At 36.0% G+C, this 24031-nt stretch overlaps 1 protein-coding gene across 1 annotated transcript in view; it reads right to left on the reverse strand.

The window, feature by feature from the left end:
• Positions 1 to 5471: 5471 nt before the first annotated feature.
• Il13ra2 (interleukin 13 receptor subunit alpha 2) overlaps positions 5472 to 24031 on the reverse strand; it is a 54657-nt gene continuing 36097 nt past the window's right edge. The window contains exons 4-11 of the mRNA XM_063246298.1: positions 22193 to 22344; positions 19283 to 19436; positions 18530 to 18650; positions 16835 to 17019; positions 15714 to 15859; positions 13975 to 14119; positions 6412 to 6524; positions 5472 to 5686 (exon numbers count right to left, since the gene is read on the reverse strand). Coding sequence (XP_063102368.1) covers positions 5636 to 5686; positions 6412 to 6524; positions 13975 to 14119; positions 15714 to 15859; positions 16835 to 17019; positions 18530 to 18650; positions 19283 to 19436; positions 22193 to 22344 — 1067 coding nt within the window. The 3' untranslated portion in view covers positions 5472 to 5635. The remainder of the gene's footprint in view (positions 5687 to 6411; positions 6525 to 13974; positions 14120 to 15713; positions 15860 to 16834; positions 17020 to 18529; positions 18651 to 19282; positions 19437 to 22192; positions 22345 to 24031) is intronic.

A 24031-nucleotide genomic window follows, 5' to 3' on the forward strand; every position in this document is an offset into this window, starting at 1 on the left:
TGCCATGTTAATAAAGGCTATTCCTCCCCCACGCATAGCCTATACAGTGATAGTAAACTTTTTGGAGCTTTCAGTTATACAAACAGGCTTCTTTAGTATTAAGTTCACTACCTTTAGTCTATGATAGTGCCATTTCGAGTTACAGCCCTAGGTGGCCCAGCACAGCTCCCTTCTTGACCGCACCAACCCACAGTCCTTTTTACTCTCTTCCTTTTATTTTCCTGTAAAGTTTTTACCTAGTGAGTCACTTTGCTATCATACTTAGTTGTTAGTGTACACTAATTGTTAGCTTACTCCATTGTTTTCCATATGAACTGGAGTATAAATTGTTAAACAGTGCTAGCCAATTATATCCTGTTCCACAGCACTCTGAGTCCTGTCTTTCAGACTTCTTCCTAACATCTGGAGGGCTTTTCTTAGATGGCCAATTCTCTCTTTTAACTTCAAGCTAACCTATCATTTTGTTCTCATTTGTTACCACTGCTATCAAGAGGATACCAATCTCTTCTTACTTGCTCACCAGCAAGATCTGCATTTTTATAAGACTCTTACACTTGCACTTTACCACTCTTTCCAAACAAAGTCAGTTCCTTTAGGGTGAGGCTGGACTCTTTCTATTGGCAGAAATTCTGCTTCACAGATGGGGTCAGGCCTCTGTCTGGAGCTTCTGCCCTACAGGCAAGCTGAGGTAGGTGTTATTGAAGCCAGTGTTTATGGCCTGCTGTGAGTAGAGCAGTTTCTGTCCTACAAGTAGTATGTGGAGAAAGGAAGGGATTTATCTTTTTGGAATAGAAATTTTGCAATAGAGTTGGGAAAGGAAGAGAAAGATGGACAGATAAATGGAAGAACGGATAATCAGGGTGATTTATAAGTTTCCAATTCTAAATGTTGGCTCCAATCACTAGTTTATGAACATAAGAAATGAGTGATGTTGGTGTTTTAATGGTAATCAGAACTGATGCTGGCTATCAGGAATGGCTACAAAATTAGCAGGGCACAGTGAAGAAACAAATATAGCATTTCTTTCTCAAAAATTATTGAGAACTTCAAGATGACAACCGTAGATCATTCAAACTTGCTTGAGGCCTTCCCAAGCACAAAGAGGGTGTATAATTGCACAGGACACAAGCATGAAACCATCCTTGCTTAGTCAAGTCCTAGAGTCCTGAGGGACTCCTGCTGTGACAGGTATTACCCCTCAGTTGCTGTATCCAGGAGCTCCTAGGGAATAGGGCCCCAAGTTAGGGGCTAGAGTAACCCCAATTTGCTGATGACAGATGAGTAAGGGGGGCCATGACTCAGGGCATTGTTTAGGTATCAAACATTGGAGAAATAGTCAATATTATTAAATGCCATCATACTTCAAAAAATGTCAACTTGAAACTTCATTAAATCTGGGGTCTCATTATCATAGACAGCTACCTTAGGTAGAAATATTATAGACAGTCAGACAGGGCTAGGTCCCTGTTGTGGATTAAAAACTAATACCATTGGAATTAAATCAACATAGTGCTGAACATAGATGTTCCACCTGAGGAAAGTTGCCAGCATAAATAGAGATGTGGAGTAGGAGAAGCGAGGCGTGGGTTTCTCTAAGTGTTGCTGTCTGATCTGTTGTTTCTCCTGGAGGAACTCATCATGACTAGCTTCCCCAGTGAGAGTTCGACTATTATCATCAGAAGAGCTTGGGAACTTGTTGGTGAGAGTCGCTGTGGTTCACTTTGGAGGAGTTCTGGTCCTTACATCTCGAGCATTGCTTTCTGGTACCAGAGGGGAAAATGTGCGCTATTTAATCTATAGGACAAACTCATCTTGCTGGCTTTCTGGCATGTACTCAACTATTCTTATCATCAGTGGAGCTAGGGACCTCCGTGTTGCTGAGGATGACTGTGGTGCTTTTCAAGATAGCCCTGGTTCTTTGTTTTGAATGTGACTTCTTAGCTCCAGTGTAGAATCCTCAACCCACAAGCACAGCTCTTCACCCCACTGGCATAGACTTTCTAGCTTCCACTGCTGACCTTTGGGCCTTCTCAGCACGGATCCGTAAAACAGACTAATGTATGTTGGGAGCAGGAGCCAGGGGTCCGGCAGTGAACGGGTGTGGGAAACCACACACTGAAGCTGGACCTCAATCAGTTCCTCATCCTGCAGTGACCTCAGCCTTCTAGACAAAGCATCGCGCTGATATTAACCTGGGAAAAGCTTCATAACATAAACAATAGAAGTTTCTCATGGGCCCAAGAACATGTTTACCTCCTGGGCTGCACAACATAGAAGTTTCTCATGGGCCCAGGAGCATGTTTACCTTTGCTGTGTGCACAAGAAAGTGTCCTAAAGTGACTTGTACTGCTCTTTGTTTTGAAACATTATAAAAACTCTGTAGTCCTTCAATAAATCGCCTTTTGCCTCCTGAGCAACTGGTCTCCCTGTGTCTTCAGTCTCTCGCCTGACTCCTTCCCCACGCTGGCCGCGGCACCTGGCAAATGTAAGTTCTTCTCATGGGCTCCAGATCTCCATCTGGACACATGGGAGGCAATGTCATTGGCTCTAGATTTTCATTTGACTCATGTAGGATATTGCTGTGAGATTCAGGCCCTTGGCTGAATAGTCTATGTCTTTAGTATTGTGGATAGATTTCCTGCACTTTCTTGTGTTAACTCAGGGTTACCATCATAAAATAGTATTATAAATGCTGTATCCTGTTCTCTGCACAACACCTGACTACAACAGTCCCATAGAGAGTCAACACAAAAGATTAAAACTCATGACAGTTGAGATCTACATTTTCTACAAGAGATATGATACATAGTAATACCTGGTCCAATAAAGTCTACATAAATTTTGGTCACCTTGGTGGGTGACCAAGACCCCCAGACCCACTCTTTACTGAGAAGTTCTTTCTTCTTTTCATGTACGCTTGCTACGTGACCTGCTTCCCTATTAGACCAATATTACCTAAGCAGCTCTACTTACAATCATTGGTTGACCATAGCTTTAGCCCACGTTATACCCACCATGTGATTTTATTCTATATAAATGTCTCAGTTCCCTTCCTGTCTCTCTCAAGAGCTGTCTCTCGCTCAATAAAATTTCCTACTCTTAACCTCCATTGTTCCTTCAAATTCATTCTTCAATTTTGGGGAGTCCAAGCTTGGCATATGAGCATCTAACAGGTTGAGAGTTAGCTAGCAGGTCAGGAATTCCAGGGGTCCTTTTTAAAGTTTTATTGTCATTTGATTATCATATTCTCTTTGTTAGTGCAATTCTACTTGAAGTTTCTAAGGGTATAGCAGGAATCCCAGATATTCTTTGATTAGTATGGTTTGATATGTATACTGTACATAGGAGAATTAAAACACTAAGTCAGCAAAACCCACTCAAAATCCTCAGATGAGTTGCCTATTTCCTTGCCTTACCATGTTCTTTCCACTTCACATTTCTGTTTTCTTCTACAAACCTCTTAGCAACTAAGAAAAGCTTTAGCAAGCCCTGGTTTGACAACAGTTGCTAATTATGTCATACTACCATGGAAATTTTAATGTTTAATAAGGATAGGTGTACTTGGGAAATAATGATACATTCTATCATCCATTCCAAGTGATAACAAAGGATGTTATTCTGGTTTACACCTTGTTTAAGCTACTTTCCTCTTTTAGAGATGATCAGTGACAATCATAGCCACAACTGTACCTATTCTGATCATGAGCTTGCCTCTATATATATCAGTGTTTTACAAATTAAGTGTGCAAATGAATCACTGGAGAATGTTATTAAAATGTAGATTGGGGGGCTGGGGATTTAGCTCAGCGTTATAAGCGCCTGCCTTGCAAGCCGGAAGTCGTGAGTTCGATCCCTGGTACTGATAAAAAAGAAAAAGACAAAAAAAAAAAAAATGTAGATTGGTTGGGGAATTTCTAATAAGCTCCCAGGTGATGCCTACTCTATTCTGAATAACACTAGTCCAAATTAAAACAAAGCTTTTGATTGTAATCTGTACCCAATTCCTCCTGAGCTTACATCAGTATATTTAACCTGAGGCCTATAGGTAGAATGTGGCACTGGGCAGCTAGCTATACAGTTTCACAGGATCAGAAATTTTATATTATGTGATTTTTGGTGATTTTTTCATGACTTGATTGTGTAGTGCTTGGACACAGACTGCACAGGCAACAATTACATGCCATAGAGGGGAGAACACAGGACATTTCTAAGACATACAGTCCAATCCAAACCAGTAAATATGTGGTTTGCATACACTTGTGTGACATTATAAGTAAAATGTAATGATTACAGAAAATAATATTTCAACCTACCTACATGATATATCCCTGTGAAGATGAGCATTTATTGTTATTAGGTAGACATGTGAGTTTATTTAATTATTAAACTTGGGCTTATTGTATTATTTTATAAAATTATTTAGTAAGCTAAAATATAAGAAATAAAGTTGACCATAGTGGCACATGCCTCTAATCCTAGACTCTGAGAGGCTAAGGCAGAGGATTGCAAGTTCTAGCCCAGCTTTGGTAACTTAGAGATTTAGGGAGAACTTGTCTCAAAAGGTAGGGGAGGGACAGCAGGTGATATTTTAGATTGAAAGTACTGGGTTCAATCCCCAGTACTGCAAATATAAATAACGAAAGGAAGTTTTATTACTTACATATATTGGCTATCTTACATATTTTAATATGCAGCCCCATACAATTCTTCACTCAGTGCATCTCAGGCAAGCCAAAAGTTTGGACCCCATGGTTTAAAACAATTGTCTACACCCAGGTAATCAAATTTGTTGAAGGTTGGATGTACATTAACTTCAAAGATGTATACCTTTCAATTCTTAAATCAAACCAAACCAAGCAAACAAACAACTACAAAAATAAATGAATAAAATTTAAAAATGGCTGGGAATGTAAGCATGAGTGAGGTCCTGGGTTCAATTCTCAGTACCACACACATGCACACGCACATGTACACACACGCACAGGCACACGCACAGACACACACACACACACAAATCAGAAATTAGGAAAGACTTCCTCCCAACTGGTATAAGAAATCCCCAAGGTCTTATTATGTAGTTTGTGACTTTTGAATGGTTCAGATAAGATCCCTTGTCACTACATTTATCTCCTCTTTTTCTTTCATGAAATGTGACACACACATTTAGGCCTATGAACATATTTAAAATCTATTGTTTACTATTTATTCACTTCTCAGATTACTTTCAATGCCAAAGAATCCCATGCTGAATGTTTTTAAGCCAGAGTGCAATTTAAAACAAACAACAGCAACAAAAGAAAAATATTCAATCTCATCTTCCAAAATTTAGCCTTATTTTTCAATAATCTGACCATGACTTAGTGAAGATTACAAAATCATATTGTTTTATTAATGCATTATTTGAGCGAACTCTGGCCCATTTCTTGACTCTACATGTACCAGTCTCACCACAGATTTATGAAGAAGGCATCTATTAACTGAATCTGGCAAATTTATTGCGATCTCAGGATTTGAGTACTTAAAAGACTATTTAAATACAACTACATTTTACAATGACTTGTAGTCAACATTTGAAGAAGTTCAGTTTCATAAGACTGATGTTGAACATTTGGTCATGTAAATGGAAATTGGTAAGTCAACAGAGTGTCTCCTGATGAGAAAAAACTTCTTTCTTAATATGGAAAATCTGAAATTTAGAAAGAGCACTGTTATAAATAAACCTTCATTAACAACAAAATTTCATTGAATATTAATAACTCAGAGAAATAAGGGAAAAGTATTCAGTAGACAAAGTGAAACATTTCATACATGTTAACATTTCTATAAGGAAAATTCGTAATATTGTTTTTTTCTTCAAGTCACAGCTTTTTCTTAAAGCTTTCTAAAAGTGTTCTCCCCATCTTTAGAAAATTCTATATTATCTGTACAACTTAGTAGCAATCTTTTAAAGTCATTATAACAGACTATACCTTTGCAGGGTTTCTGTCTTCCCCAAGTAGCACAAGAGCTCTGAGAACAGGTGCCACACTTTACCATTTTGATGGAATCCAGTGCTTAGGCACACACTGGTAATGTATGTTCTTCCCCAACTATTTGCAGTCCCCTCCTTTCTCCCAGTATTGCTTTTCTTCTACCCCTCTTTCATTATACTGTTCTCTAACCTAGAGCTAAATAACATTTCACGATCTAAAGCTTTATTCTATTTTGACAAAAGTAACCCCCACCAAAATGTACCCTTGTAGAGCCAAGCTTTCTAATTACTGTATTTTCTGAAGACTTTATCATAATCCTTATAACATCAACTATGTGCTCTAAGGGAGCAGGTAAAAGTATAAAATATATGTCCATTGTTTCTAAATGCAGAACTTGTTATTTACTGTATCAGACTAAGCATTATAATACATAACTTACTGATTTCATTAAAGCTTTTTGCTTATACAAAAGCAAAGTTAGTAACAAAACAAATGATGAGATCAGACCAAATGGTATGATGAAAAATACCAAAGTCTCCTTCCGTCCATTACCTAGGATCAAAAAATCACAGGAAAGGGGAAATGTGAGAGGTTTGTAACAATTTTTGAAATAACAGTTTTACCAATATACTCCTAGTAAATGATTAAAAGCTGAGTTAGACCTGGTAAATCTCACCATATTTGCCAGTGGATAGCTATCACAGCTGTTTTCAAGTATGACATCTCTTTCATTTGCATACTTTTTATACAGAATAACTACTTTATTGCACCGTGACATCTCTTAATTTCACTTAGAAAATAACTCCTCAAAACATGTTTGTTTCTTGGTATGAATCTGTTTAATATTTGACCCTGTGGATTTTTCATTTAAAAATGATTAAATGTTAGGCAAATGGGTAAATAAACATGTCCTGTGTCTCTTTTCTTTTCTTTTCTTTCAGTACTGGGGATGGAACGAGGGCCTTCACACTGAGCTATATCCCCAGATTTTTTTTCCTTGTGAGACAGGGTCTCATTAAATCACTAAGCTGCCCATGCTAGGCTTGAATTTGCTATGCTCCTGCCTCGTCTTCCCAGAGTGATGAGAACACAAATATGGCGTGCACTACCACAGCTTCCAATAACAAGTTAAATGTAGTTTATATCATCTGACACTAAAATGAACAAGAGCAGTCCTTCAGTTCAAATGTGTGTGAGTAATGGAGTTTTTTCAGAGTAGATAAAATTTTATTAGCCTTTCAGCTTACAGAATTAGGTAAAAGAAAACAGATCTCCTTAACCATATTTTACACAGCTATAATAAAATATTTTAGATTTTAGGGATTTATTACATTGCTCAAAAGTCAGGGTCAAGTAAGCAAACTCCTTGAGTCTTCCAATTGACTTTTTCCTTACAAAAGTAACAAGCTCTGACTAGTAACATAAGTTTGAAGGTCAAGCTTTATCATTATTGCTGATGTATTTAGACCTAAAGCACTGCTATTTCCATCAAAATCCGTAATTCCAGTTCAAGAATGAGGTTTAGCATTGGGTGAAATTTTGGTATTGGATTGTCTTTTTTCTCTGTAAACCCACTCTGGTTCCCTCACCAATCCAGTTTCTTCTCCGTTCATAATCTAGAGAGCTTCATCCTACCCTCTGATAACTTTTTCTCTTTCCACTTTAAAACTTGAAGCTATATCATTTTTCTTCTTCGAACTCTTGCATGCATATTATCAAAAACAGTCCCATCATGTAGGACTTGTGCATACCAGTAGTGGACAACATCTTCCTTTTGGAGAAACTTGATTTTATCTCTTTTTTAGAAGATACTGTATATATTTTGGTGGATCTTCATACGGAGGGTTTCTTTGGATTTATTCTCATTAAACTTATTTTTCACTTGTTCAGACACTATTCTTTTTTTTTTTTTTTTTGTCTTTTTCCTTTTTATCAGTACCAGGGATCGAACTGTCGACTGCCTGCTTACAAGGCAGGCGCTTATGCCGCTGAGCTAAATCCGCAGCCCCCTAGACACTATTCTTTCAGACTCTTTAAATGCTGGCTTTCAAAAAGACTGTTATCAGCTCTAATTCCTTCAACTCCACTGTCACACACACACTGGGGATTGACCTAGGACTTGCACTCTGAGCTACATCTACAGTCCTTTTTAAATTTTGAGATAGGGTCGCACAAAGTTCCTAAATTGCCCATGCTGGGATCAAACTTGTGATCCTCCTGTCTTATCCCCTAAGAATGCTGAGATTTTAGGCACATGCCAACAGGGCCAACTGTAGTGGTCCTTATTTTAGCTGCCCCGGCTAGGGTTAAACTTTTTCTCATAATTTATGTGCCATGAATCTCAACAGTGACCCTGCAGAAACTTGATAATGCTTTTCGGGGGGCACCTGTGTACTGTTTGCGGCTCCATTGGCCGGCCCCTGGCCACTGTGGAACAGTCACGCCTTCTTTCCTGCTGTCTCTGCTTTTGTAGTTAGGCTTTCAAGATCACTCTTGGTTTTAAGAACAGTACTGGCTACAATACGCAGGCTGCTCTCTAATCATGTGATCCTTTACCTCAGGCTTTGGAGTAGCAAAGATTGCAGGAAGGAGTCACAAAGCATGAATCAAGGTCACACTTGTACACATTTTTCATTGTTTTAAATTTATTAAGTTTACTGGTACATTTTGAGTATACATAATGATTATATTTATCATAGGGAATTTGTAACTGTGCATGATATAACTTGATTCTTTTTTTCCCCTTCCCCTACCTTCCTTCAACCTGTTTTCCTCTCCGTATTAACAGAAGTTTTGGTTCCATTTTTCCTTCTTTTCTCATTTTTTCCCTTTCTTCTTTTCCCCATCTCCCCTTCCTAGTTCCCTTTCCCATTTGAGCATTTTCATTCCATTTCACAATACTTTTATAAATTTTAGTCCTTATTTACACTTTCAGCTTCTCACACCAGGGAAATAATACAGCATTTACATGTGTGTCCAATTTATTTCACTTGAGTATGGTCTCAAGATGCATCCATTTATCTCTAGGTAATGTCTCAAGCTTATCCTTTTTATGGCAGAGTAGTATTCCATTGTATAAAAAAACCCACATCTTCTTTATCCATTCATCAGTTAATGGGCATTTGGGCTGTTTCCAAAATTTACCTATTACAAATTATACTTCTATAAAAATGAATGTGCATATATCACTGCGATATGATGCTTTTAATTTTTTTCAGGAAGGTCCCAAGAAAGGGAATAGCTGGGTCAAATGGAACCTCTCGTCCTAGTTGTCTGAGGAAATCTCCACATCGTTTTCCACACTGGTTTCGCCAGTCTATACTTCCATCAATAGTGGAGAACTCCTTTTTGCCCACAGCCCCACCAGCACCCAAACAGCCCAACCATTGTTATTGTTTGATTTCTTGATAATAGCCCATTATTTCTGAGGTGAGATGGAATATCAGCTTGTTTTAATTCACATTTCTTCAATTGCCAGTGATGTTGAACATTTTTTCATATACTTATTTCCTGTTTGTTCTTCATCCAAGAAATGTGTACTCAACCCAGATACCCATTTTTGGATTGGGTCTTTAGAGAGGTCTGATTTTTTTGAGTTCTTTATATAATCTAAATATTAGTCCTTTGGGAAACTACTGGCAAACAGGTTTTTCCTATACAGAGTGTATCTTCACTCTGTTGGAGGCTTCTCTTGCTGTGCCAAAGCTTTTTAATAAGATGAGATCCTAGGTACTGACTCCTTGTGATAGTCCCTGTGTGATCAGGGTTTTGTTCAGAAAGTCTTTGCTTACACCAGTGTCTTCAAAAGTTCTAGCTCTTCTGTCTTCCAGCAGACTTCAGTTTTCTGTTCTAGATGTATTTAGATCTTTGATACATTTCAATTTTAGTTTGATACATAGAGAAAGATATGAATCTAGTTTTAATCTTTGGCATGTGGCAAACCAGTTTTCCAACGCCGTTTATTAAAGAGGATGTCTTTCTTCCAGTGAAGTTGTTTGACTTCTTTGTGAAAGATAAGGTGGCTGAGTATGGCTGGAGTTATTTCTGAATCTTCAAATGTGTTACATTGATTCTCAAGTCTGTGTTGTTCTATCAGTATTGTGCTAAGGTTTTTATTTGTTTTTGTTTTTGTTGTTTTGTTTATCAAAGTAGCCTTGTACTATAGTTTGAAGTCAGGGATTGTGATGTCTCCTGCTTTGCCTTTGTTGCCCAGAATTATCTTTGCTACTCTAACTCTCTTCTGCTTCCAATGAATTTTAAAATTGTTTTCTATAATTCTGTGAGATATGCTACTGGAATTTGTATCAGGATTTCATTAAATGTGTATAGCAAACTGAGAAGTATTGCTATTTCTCCTACATTGGTTATTCCTACCTAAAATCAAGGTATATCTTTCCATTTTGTGATATCCTCTTCAATCTCCTTTTTTGGAGTACTATGATTATCTTTTATTTATGTATTAATTTTAAAGGGAACATAAAATGAAACAAAACAAAACAGTGAGAGAAATATTGAACTTCAAAAACAAGACAGAAGGAAATCCCTCATAGTTGCTATATTGCATATTGTTATCCTCTAAATAGATGCTCAGACTACTGGTTTTAGGCCTGCAAAGTCAATCAGACAATACAAGCATTAAGCTGTTTTATTTCAGTTGCTATCACCTCAGCCTGTGTTCTCTGAATCAGCTGGTCGCTTACTGAGGCCAGTTAGGGGTAGGGGGGTGGTGGCACTCTTCTGTCTCCAAGCCCACACACTGGTTCATGGGAGGACATAGGTTGGCTTCTTTGTTCTCCTCCTGGCCTCTGACTGCCATTGGCTAATTGGAGGGCACAGATTGGCTTCTTGGTTTGTAATTTTCAATGTAGAAGCTTGATTCTCGGAATTTTTATGCTATTGTGAAAGGTGCTATTTCCCCAATTTCTCTCTCAGTGAATTTATTTATGTACAGGAAGGCTATTGATTCTTGAGTGTTGACTTTAAGGTCATACTTTTTTTTTTTTTTTTTTTTTTTTTTTTTTTGGTCTTTTTCATTTTTATCGGTACCAGGGATCGAACTCACGGCTGCCTGTTTGCAAGGCAGGCGCTTACGCCACTGAGCTAAACCCCCAGCCCCTAAGGTCACACTTTTAAAATTGTATTCCATTTTAGGGATGAAACAAAGGGACACAATTTTTCTTTTGTGTTTTATTATTTTATGAATGAAATTTTAAAACCTTTTCTACATAAGAAAGAATGAGTAATCACTGGATAAACTTTAAAAGCAGACAAAATATGCCCTCCCCAAATTAGTATTTTCCACTTGTTTTGGAATAACATAAAGCATGTTGAGTCTTAGGCCCAGACCTATTCTCCTGATGCCACATTTTCTTTTGTTTTTGGTTCTGTTGTGTTACAATCTTTTTACTAGAAAATTACCAAATTTATATGTTTAATTTAGGATTTGCAAGTATGTAATACAGAGAAATGACTGAACATGTAAATTTCCTGACATGCAAATGTAACAGTGAGATGCCAAGGAGCTCCTGTTTTTGAGGTTCTACTTGCTCTCCCTGACAAGGATATATTTTTATTTCCAAAAGTAGTATTTACTTAGCCAAGTGTTTTGGAGCATGCCTGCAATTCCAGCACTCTGGGAGGCTGAGACAGTAGGATCAGTAGCTCAAGTACAGCCTGAGCAATTTGGCAAATTAGACTTTCGTTCAATCCCCATTACCACTAAACAAAACACTTTATCTTTCTCTAATTTGAAGCATTGAACAAGAAATGCTCTAAAAATTAAGACCATTGTACATTTTGAATCTTATTTACTGTTTCAGGTTTTTACACCAGGGAGGCAATACAATATTTACACATGCGAGTCTAATTTATTTCACTTATGGATATGCATCCATTTACCCATAAAAGCTTCAAGTTTATCTTTCTTTATAGCTGAGTAGTACCCCATTATATAAAAATATGACATCTTTTTTTGTGCATTGCATGGTTGATGGGCATTTGGGTTTTTTCCAAAATGTACAATATATATCGTGAAAGTGAAAGAGAAGGAAACTGCTCAAAAGGAAAGAACAACTGTGATAGGGGAAAGGAGAAAAGAAAGAAGGGAAAAGATCATATGTCTGCATACAAATTTATACACACACACACACACACACACACACACACGATACTGTACTACTAATGTGTGCTAGTTCATCAAAAAGAACAGTTTGAGGGCCAGGGATTTAGCTCAGTTACATAATCACCTGCCTGCCAAGTGTGAGGTTGTGTTTAACCCCTGGTACAACAACAACAACAAAAGAGAACAGTTTGTGCTTTCATTGTTCAATTGTTTGATCATTTTTCCATGACTATATCTTGTAATCTGAACAACTACTGTGACGATAACAATATGCAATATGTTTATCAGTATAAACCTCAGAAAAAAACTAAGACCATAAACAACTCAAGAAATTCCTTGTTTTTAATTTTTAAATGTCATTAAGATTCTCCAGGACATTTCTCCATATGGCAAAAGAAAATTCAATCATCAATACCACTGATAAGATTGTGCATAAACACATAAAAAGACATCTACTACTTTGAAGATAACAATATGAAATGTATTGACCAGTGTAACTCAATTATTTTGTTTTGAAAGTATGTAATGTAGAGAAAGGACTGATAATGTAAATTTCCTGACATGCAAAATCAACTGAAATTTTGTTTTTATTGTTTTTTGTCACTAACTAAATTGATATCTATTTTTAAGAATGTTAAAAACTCACCATACTGACTTTGTACAATGCACAAAATATAATTGAGAATGTAACTTTGCATAAGAGTCTTCACATTTCTACTAACAGTTAAAAAAATGAAAAATATAAGAGCAATAATGCTCTTTCTGATTCCATATAGATCACTTGATTGAGCTATCTCCTACCCTGCTTATTTTTTTCTCCATAATCCTTAGTGATTATATTTTTTGACTTTTGTTGATTGCTTATCTTTACTCAACTTGGGAATAAAATACAAGCTCCATATGGGTAAAAATTTCTTTACTCTGTATATCCAGTGCTTAAAGAAAATCTGACACAGAACTGGTACTTAACAGTATTTGATGAATGGAAAGGAACAACGATACCAGTATATCCCTAGGGAGATAATAGAGATTTCACTATAGTAGAACCACATGAAAGAAGATGAATGATTCATAGACAACTATCTGTATCTATATCTATATCTGAATATATATTAATAACTGCATCCATATTAATATACCTGAGAGAATAGTGAGCTGATTTTCTTCAATTTTGAAACACTTTTAATAATTTCTACCAACAAGCTAATATAGTCTGAAGCACGATCCTATTTTGCCTCACTATCTAGGCCTTTTAGTTTATATTTCTATGTATATGGACCTTTGGGTTTTTTTCTATGCAATTCGAATATCTTTTATCATGTCATTTTAATCAGTGTTGGAAGAAATTGGGATATGTGTTTTACTAATTATAACTTCTTTTTTGATTTTGCAGTGCTGAGGATCCAACCTGGGGGCTCATGCATGGAAAGCAAGCACGCTACTACTGAGTGACAGGCATAGCTTATCATGAATATTGTTCCTCATTAGAATGATATTCATTTGGCATGATACTAGACATTTAGAAATAAATGTATGGCAAGCTTATCCTTCTGTTTTCTTGCAAACTGAAAAACTAAGAAAACATTGATTAAAATATGCTCCTGCTCTCCCCATCCCCCAGCAAAGAACCAGCCCATTCTCTTTAATGACAGGAAAACAAGAATTTTTCTAATAAAAGCATAATAACATTCTTATTTCTAAATGAACATTAGAATTTAAATAAATCTATGTTTGATTGAAGTATTTGTGAACTTTTCTTCTCCATGTATAGACAATATTCAAGAGCTCTTGAATTCCATGATTACAAAAATAGACAGAAAGAAAATTAATTTTGCCAGCAAATAGTTTCAGTCACTTGGTTACTGTCCTTTTAGCTCATACCTTCCCAGCAATGCTCATCACTCCACTCACTCCAAATTCCATCATCTGAGCAATAAATGTTCACTTTGCTTCTTACTAAAAAGCATAGTTCTTGACTTTCATTTAATGCTCTTGTGATGTGCATTTCATTTTCAATCGTATTAGTCTGAAAGCCAAGGAAAAAATAAGATGACGTTACTTGATCTAATTGCAGCTAGAGAAATTCCATTTGTCATTTTCATGGTAGTTTATTTTCCCATAAAATATATGCACCAGAATACTACAAAGTGTATCCTAGCAGGAATTATCTCTTTATATGGTAAGTGTTTGAGTTTTTCTGTTTGGTTTTAAAGATGTTGTCTGTCATTATTTTCTTATTCATGTATAAAAACTTTTTTCTATCATGATAATGAAACACTTGTGATAAAGAACAGTGTGTATGACCAGGCAAAATTCCTAGGCAACCTTCATGATTATAATACCTAATATTTGAACTAGTCAAATTTCCCATATTCCACATAATGAAAATGGTACATACACTGAAATATCAAAAGACAGAACCATTGTATGAATGCCATTTCTGTAGAAATTGCAGAATCCATGTACATAAAGTTCTTTTCGCCACTGTTTTTATTTCAGGTAATCTCTGTAAGACTTGTGCTCGTGGATTGCCATGAAATTACTACTTCAGTCATAAGCATATCACAAATCTAGGTGATTTTGCAAAGCAACAACAAAAATTCACTGAAGCAATTACTTCAATTTTTCATTTCAAAGAACTGAAGAGTTTTTCTCATCCAAAATATCAGCTTTATGTTTGTTATATCTTCTGTTTGGAACCACTGTAATGTAGAGTCAGATCTTAATTCCAGTTCTAGACATGTAATTCAATTGTGAAGTTAATTCATCTCCCTATAACCTGAAAGTCAATTCAAAACCAGTTCTCTCATTTGCTATGAAATGAATTAATTAGAACCAGTGGCTCAACTACTTGTCCCTTTCATTCTCTAATTTGGAAATCAATAAATAAGATTAATCTAAAATGCCAAGTTAAGGGCATCATTACCTTGTTGATGTTAGGGATAGTTAGTCTCACAACCATTGCATTCTTCCCCTGTTATAAATTCATTTCCCTAGTTAACAGTAATTCTTTTGTAACTGCCACTTCTAATTTTGACCTCAAGGTTGTTCCTTGAGAAGTGATTAATTTTGTTTATGCTTTCTTGTTTTGTTTTTACCTGAGGCTCTCTCTCTCTCTCTCTCTCTCATCCTCGTCCTCCTCCTCCCTCTTTTTCACCTCCTGGGAATTGAACTCAGAGCCCCCACACTGAAATGTCTCCCAATCCCTTTTATTGTTTGGTTTTTATTTTGAGACAGAATCTCAGTAAGTCACTAAATTGTCCAAGTTGGGTTCAACGTAATGATCCTCCTGCGTCAGCCTCCCAGAGTTCTGGTGTATGTCACCATCAACTAAGGCATTTTCACAATCCACTTTTGTCCCTTGTTAAGTTTATTTTTTGGCACAAAATTGGAAACAAGTGACTTCATTATCTCCAGAGTCCTATGTAGCTTTGAATTTGGCATGATTACACTTTCAGACTACAGACACCTTACGTTTGTCCACCAGATTTGACTTTCTGGAAGTTAAGCTATTATGATACATGAATATTCTGTTCTTTGTGAATAATCTGATTTTGATTCTCAAATTTCTTATTAAAGGCAGTGTTTATGATTTCCCCAAACAAATGCAATATTCCTACCATCCAGGAACGACCAGCTTCTGTGAACAAAATTTCATAAATAAAACACCTTGCTGGAATGGGCCCTTCAGGTATGCTCCATGTCAGGTTAATGTCAAATGAATTCTTCACAGTAAGACTAAGATAGTCTGGAGGCAGAGGTTTAACTAAGAAGCAAAGAGAAATAATTTTAACATGGAAGTTGTCGAAATCATCAGTAGCCCTTTTCTAAAGCTGAGCACACCTAGTAACTAAAACCTCCAGGGTGACTCAAAATTATTCCCCACGATGTGTGTTAAAATCGAAGTTGCTTACCAACCAAAGTGAGTTTGCTGAGAAACTTAATTATTTTGGAAACCTATTTTATGATGTCAAACAACGACAAATATTGAAACCCAAGAGCCAAGTGAGAAGATCCAAATCATTGTAATCCTTTTCCTATTTTGTAGCTTTAGAAACGACAACCACTATCAGTACTACTACTTTTACAAATAGTTATTGTGCTTAAAATGCATCAGACAATGCACCAAGGATCTCATATCATAATCTTGTACTAATCTCACAGTAATTCTATGAGATGGTCTTCTATTCACTTCATTTTATGAAGAAGGAAACTGAGAAGAACAAACTGAGCATAAGCAACTTTTCCAAATTTATGTAACTGGAAAGTGGTAGATCCAAGATTCAATCTAGAACTGGATGACTCTGGAAACTCTCTCAATTGTAACTGTTAGAACTGAGAACACAAACCTGAAAATATCCAGCCATTTGTCTATTGAGGCCTGAAAATAAGGGAGTCTATAATTATTTCATCACTGACCCTAGATGAAAGTACTACAGAGCAGAACAACACTCTGAGGTTTGGAAAATAAATTGTGATTTCTAAATAAAAATGATTCTTTCTTTTTTTGTCTCTTTCCCTTTTTATCGGTACCGGGGATCGAACTCACGACTGCCTGCTTGCAAGGCAGGCGCTTATGCCGCTGAACTAAATCCCCAGCCCCATAAAAATGATACTTTATACTTCATGCAGTTTCTTATCTTCCGTATTTCCTTGCATACTCTACCTTTATTTTTCTATGTTTATACTTTCTTAAGCCCCCAACTATAAATTTCAAGTTTAAATTGCTTGTTTATATCACCTATATTTTGAAGCTCAAAAATGAAATAGCTGGATCTGATAGGACTGGATTCTGATGATCCATTGACACAGATAAAAAAATCTTTATACTCTGGTGACTCCAACTTCGGGAATCTACATCCAATATTTTTTCCATTCTCCTTGATGTACTCAGCACACTGTAATACATTGTCCAAGCCCTCATACCTGTAAAAAGAAATACTGTAAGAATTGTTTACCAGGAACTTCTAATATAATGATGCTCCATTTTTAATTGTGTTAGCATACCCTGCAAATTAAAAAATGATTCAATAATATACAATATTTATTTAGCATCTACTATCTGCTACATGCTATAAGTACTAAAGATGCAACACCATGAAAAGACAACATGGTCTATGATTTCACAGAGCTCACAGCACAATGAGAGGCTTGAAGAAATCTCAAAGATAAAATAAAGATTTTTGTTCATGTACTTAGGTCATTTTGACTCATAAAAGGTTTGTAAATCAAACTAAGTCATAGTTTGTGAATCAAACTAAGTCATATTGAGTCACAAAAGGTTTGTGAATCAAACTAAGTTTCCCACTAAGGAAACCTGAAGCTTATGTAAATGATCATGAGTGACACTGCATTTTTAATATTTAACTGGGAAAGTTATTTTTAAAAAGCATACTTAAGAGCAGACTTACAAAATGTTTTGCTTAATAAATGGAATGAAAACCTTTTGAAGAGTACAAAACACATCAAGATATAAATAGCAGAAAAGGCAATTATTGGGAGCACTCACATTAGGATAGTAGATGGCAGTAATGGAAAAGCAGTGATACAGTGCACCACAGACTTTGGTAGCAGCTTAGATTTTATCCTGGGTAGTGGAGGTGAGGGGGATATGGAGCCTCTAGAGATTTTTCAACAAAGAGATAGCATGTGAAAATGGCAACGTAGGAAGATAAAGCTTACTGCAATACATAGAATGAATAGGAAGGATAGACACCAGAAGCCAAGCAAACAGCATTTGCCAGGCTATGGCAGTCATCTAGGTGTAGAATGAGAGGAGCCTATAGAATTCTTATAATAGAGATAGAAAGTAAAACACAGATGTGCCATTTTATAAAGGAGTGTCAGAACATGGTGATTGTGTCACCATGAAATAATAAGGTATGAAAGAATTAGAAATCAAGATGACTGAAAGCTTAAAAGTCTCAGTGAGGGTTAATAAATGTAGAGTCAGAAAAAAGATATAGTTTAATGGCTATCCATTTTTTTTCCTTGGTGGAGGGTTGTGAGACAGGGTGTCACTATGTAGTTCAGGCTGGCTTTGAACTCACAGAGATCTTTCTGCCTCAGTTTCCCAAATGCTAGAATTACAGGTATGTGCCACCACAACTGGCCCAAAAGATAGCTACTTTTTTAAGGCAAGAACAAAAATATGCTAACACTTCTCGTAACTCCATCTATCTAAAAGGCACAAAATATACTCCAGTACAGAAATAGTGATTACATTCTTTAAATTACTCATAAAATACCTTGTAGTACCTGCATTCTAAAACCATTTACTCTCATTGGAAAGGCCAAATAATTATAATCATTCATCATAAATATATCTCTGATAAATATAGTGAATTTAATTTAGTAGGAATACAGTTACTCATAATGTGGACTTATTTGGATAGATATTTTTCTAACATGGAATTCTAAATATAAACATACTTACCAGTAGAACAAGCTGTAGTTGGTATCAAAGTGTACACCTATGCCAGGTTTCCAAGAACACAGTAAATATTGCCAGTTGTAATATATACAATCCATATCCCGAATTTTAGTTTCCAGACTTCCTAAGAAATGAATGAATAGTAAATATCTGAGGATCATGATGATGAATCATTTATGAAATCACTATGCAATTTTATTTCCTTTGGTCTTGCCACTTCATTTAGCAATCAACATAATGAGTAGTAGTTCAGAAGGAAGTCACTGAAAATCACTTCACTATGAGACATGCAAGTCTAAAAATTTTTGAGGCTTCATTTACTAACACTAGTCTATGCTAAAGTGGTAAACTGATTATTCTAGGATGCTCTGAGCACTTGGGTAAATACTCATGCAAGCTTGTTAATACGACCATGAACTGGGAGCTATTGTTTTGTCTTTTTCTTTTTTTTTATTGGTACCAGGGATTGAACTTACGACTGCCTGCTTGCAAGGCAGGCACTTATGCCGCTGAGCTAAATCCCCAGCCCAGGAACTGGGAGCTATTGTTAAAGTAATATGTAGGTTTTAGTAAACGTGTGCTGATTTAAAGAATTCAAAAAGACCAGCCACTCACTATTAAGAAGGATTCCATCTTGTAGCACACAGTCCTAGCATCTATTGTATATACACTGTGACACATAGGATTTAAGGGAATTACTCCCTATAGAGACTGTTATGATGGTATTAAATATGAAAAAAAAAAGTATTTTCTAACCTTGTTCAGGTTTCCAATAAGTAGCTTCTGACCAGGAACTCTGAACTTCTGATCCATTTGCACAATGTGCTGATAAAAGTGTGTGTATCTTTGCTTCAACACCCTTGTTAAGATCAAACCCATATTTGTAATGTAGATTCTTAGTAATGATGGTCTGTTTGGTAAAAGAGATGAAATGAAGTCAAGCTTCAAAGCAGCCATGGTATGGTGAATCACATTAATAAGACTAAGAAGTCCTTAATATCCCTAGTGCGTTCTCAATATCCACAGTCCTCTAGATACTCCTACAAAGCTCCAGATATATTTCAGAGTGGGGTCATCTTTATGTATCATACCATTTGATAACATCATATGAATTTAAACATCTCATTTAAGACAAAAACTTCTGGAGGCAAAAAAGGCTCTATGTGAAACACTTGAGCAACTTGGAATTAAATAGATAACATTCACATACTGCATGTGCATTACATGGCAAATGATGTGTAATCTTTCACATTACTAATGAAACTTTGAGCAATCATGAAAGTAAAATCCTGAAGGTAATTGGAGAAAAGTGGAAAAATTGTAAGTTCCTTGAGTGTAGGGAGCCGAGTGACAGGCATTGCTGCCTCCATGCCTCTCTCTCCTATGGGCACTGCGTCTGCCTACATTAACCATAATCCTCTCCTGCTTACGTCACGTATCCGGATGTGCCGGTGATCCTGTTGTATTCATCTCTTTAACCTCTTCCTGTCCCAGCTCCCGCCCTTAGCCTATAAAAGGTGTGATCATTTTCTGAATAAACTGAAGGCTTGATTGGATTATCTCGACTTGCCTTGTCTCTTTTTATCTCCCCCATGTCTTTTATTTAATCCCCGTTCCCCCTCCAGGAGTTCTGGATAGGTTGATCTGCAGGCCGGATCACTTGAGGATTAAATTAATGCATTACTAATTCTTAGAGTCCTGATACCTAGCAAAGTTTCTGGTACACAAAGTTACTCAATAAATGTTTGCTTTGAATTAGATACCTTCTACAACAAAAATCTTTGAATGAACATGATTGCCAAGTATTTAAATACTTGATAATTCAATAAACCTTCATTAAGAATTTACTACAGTATTGCAAAGAACCATGCTATATTCTGTGGGGCAGATACGAAGCTAAATAAAAATTGATTCCTACAGGGAAAAAGCTCATAGTTCAGTAGTATATATACAGCCCACATTTATTTTTTTCTGAGAAATCAAGCACAATTTATTTAGAACCAAATATGACAAACTGAATAAAAAGAAATAGTTTTATTCTAAAGTTTTGCAGTAAATATCTTCTGGACAGGCTCTCCCTTACTATTTATGTCAACACATCAGTAGCTTCCCAATGTACAAATTGTTTAATTTGAAGAGTCAAGTTTGAAAATAGCCATTATTTGTGCTTTAAGATAATCCTCAAAGTACATTATGCTCCCAACCTGTAACTGTTCAATTAAATTCAACTAAAAATAATGTAAATCAAGAGAAACATCTAGTTTATACTTAGTAAAAAATAGAATTCATTTGTTTTCTCCAGTATTGTATAAAGGGAAAAAACTGCCCCAAACAAATAGATACAACAAAAATTATTGGCTTTGTAAATTAATGAGCAGAAAAAAATCTTTTGTTGTTTCAATCTTGCCTTCAGCAAAATGGCATCAATATCCTTTTTTTCTGAATCGTGTTCTGGTAGCCAGATCTGTTCTGATCTTTTACACTCAAATGCCTAGGTCATCCCCTATGATTGAGCTTGCACTGCCCTCTGGCTTGTCCTTATAATAGATAGTGTGATGACACCTCCTGCCGGCTACCACAACAACCTTATGTCTAAATATGTGAGTGCTCTAAACCGAGTATTAAGTGTATCCCCCAAGGGTTCATGTATTCATGTAGTCCTCAGTGTGGCAATGTTGATAGGTGGTAAGACCTTAAAGAGGTGGGGCCTAGAGTTAGCACCTGCCGGGAGAGAACCAAAAAGCCAAGTTGAGCCGTCCTGTGAACCAAGCAGCACAGGGGCGGGGAGAGAAGAGCCCCACTCTTCTGTCCCACAAGCAACCGGCTGATTCAGAAGAACATAGGCTGAGATGATAACAACTGGAGTAACAGTTCAAGGCTTGTATAATTTGACTGACTTTGCAGGCCTAAAGCCAGTTCTCGAACATCTATTCAGAGTATAACAATATGCAATATAGTAACGATTGGGGATTTCCTACTCTCCTGTTTTTGTAATCCAACATTGTTCTCATTGTTTTGTTTTGTTCTATTTTGTTGTTTTGTTTTATTCCCTTAAAAAAAAAAAAAAAAAAAGAGGTGTTGCCTAGAGGCAATTAGGTTGCTGAGGCAGTGCTCTCTCAGAAGGAATTAATGTAGTTCTGTGTGACATCAATTAGTAATGCTCCTACAAGAACAACTGGTTATAAAGTCACTCTCTGGCTTCCTGTCTCCTCATGTGATTTCTCTGTCTCACTCACTCTCACTAGGATTCTATCCGCCATGATGCAGTCCACAGGCTGAACAAATGGTCCACAGAATACTGGTCTTTCATCCACTAAAAATATGAACTAAACAAACTTTTTTCTCGGTACATTGCCTATCCTGAGCTTTCTTGTTAGAGCAACAAAAAATGAATAATAAGTCACTATAAAATGTGATACAATGCTCTTAAAGTCCATGTTCTGTGGGACAAAGATTTTTTTCCCTAAATTTCTAATAGTAGTCTTCACACAGGATGAGGTAAAAATATATTTAACAGAATGCGCAGGACAGAAAAGTAGACATGGCAGCTTGTCATTAACTAATTAGAACTATTAAGTTATGAAGTTTAGAGTGGACAGTGAAGTTGAGAATCAAAAGAAAATGTTTAATGGTAACTATGATATTGTAAGTATATGCTGTACTTACCTTCCATATTGCACTATCAACATTTCGGTATTTCAATTCATATTCTATTGTGCATTCCTTAAAGTTATCCACAGCCAGAGGAGGTTGCCATTGCAAATAGAGATAACCTAAATACCCAGGATCTACTATTTCAAAGTTCTGAGGAGGATTGACTGAAATAAAATCAATAAAATATTTTTGTTTTTCATTTATTTTATGACAAGGATTGCTAAATATAGAGATTACTTCCAAATGTGCCACAATTGATGAATGGATAAACAAAACAAAACATACCTATACCTTGGAGTATTATGTAGTTCTAAAAAAATGAAGTACTGATAAATGCTATTACACGGAAGAATTCAGAAACATTATGCCAGGTGAAAGAAACCAGTCACAAAAGACTATATACTATTTGATTCTGTTTATAAACAATATCTGTAGAGACAGAAAGTAGATTAATGTTTGTAAGAGGCTAGAAAAGAGGATAGAATACAGTGTGTGTATTTAATGGGCATAGGGTTTTGAGGGAAGTAATGAAAGCATTCTGGAATTTGGTAGCAGTGGTTACTTCATAACTACTTAATATACTTATAATCACCAAATAACATATTTGAAAAAGATGAGCTTTGTGTAATATAAATTATATCACAATAAAGCTGTTAGTCTTTTAGTCTTATTCTTAGTCTGAGTCATAAAAGGAGAGGATGGCCCACCCCATTGAGACAATGGTATATCTCAAATGAGTGATACAAATAACCCCAAACCTCCATTCATCCCTTAGGGAAGTATGTAAATCTAGCAAATAAACTAATACTGCTAAGACTAAAGACAAGGTGAAGAGTATAGATTATCAACCAAGGTTAAACTTTGCTACTAATGGATCACTAATACCTAAGCAACTATACTTGCAATCTTATTGATTGATCATAATTTTGACCCATGTTGTATCCACCTCATGATTTTGCTCCATAAAACTTCCTTTGAGGGGCTGGGGATTTAGCTCAGCAGCATAAGCGCCTGCCTTGCAAGCAGGCAGTCGTGAGTTCAATCCTCAGTACCGATAAAAAGGAAAAAGACAAAAAAAAAAAAAAAAAAAAAAAAAAAAAAACAAAAAAAAAAAACTTCCTTTGAGAGGTGAGCTCACTGGCAACCCATTAGGGATCCCTTCTGTCTCTCAAGCGATATTCCTTTTCTCCAATAAATTTTCCTATTCTTTTTTAAATTTGTGTTTAATTTTTTCTATTCTTAAAAAATAAAACTGTTAAACTTAGATTACTATTATATTGTTGTGTTCTTTTTAAGAATTTACATAAGAAGAAAATGTGACTTTCCTTTTTTGGAATTAAAAAATAAATTCACAGAAATAAAAAAATTCAACATGAAGTTTTTTTTTTTTTTTGAGCTCATTAGTATTGAAGTTTGGCCTCTGATGGAAATATTTTATTACTCTTTCTAATCTCAAAAACAAATCATCATTAATTCAGTGCATATAATATTGTGGTAGGCATAATAGAGGAATAGAAAATATCAAACGTATCTATAATGGCTAAGTATCTTTAAAATTTGGAGGCCAGATAGATCTCAGTCCATTCTTATTAATAGAATTCCCTAGTCAATCAAAATACAATCCCAGAGGACAGCATACCAGGGCACTCTTTGGAAGGACTCAAGAAAAAGTAGCAGTGATTTAAAAAATTAATTTTTATTGTGGGGTAGGCAGGAGAGACATTGAGAGACAATGGCTCCCCTGCATCTGGTGATTTAAAAAGCAACACACACACACACACACACACACACACACACACACACACACACAAGAATGCTTCAAATTTAACTTGATGGACGTGCCGCCCATAT

The sequence above is a fragment of the Cavia porcellus genome, unplaced genomic scaffold, assembly GCF_034190915.1.
Source record: "Cavia porcellus strain 051 isolate PalLab524CR breed Dunkin Hartley unplaced genomic scaffold, mCavPor4.1 scaffold_3, whole genome shotgun sequence".
Lineage (NCBI taxonomy): Eukaryota > Metazoa > Chordata > Mammalia > Rodentia > Caviidae > Cavia > Cavia porcellus.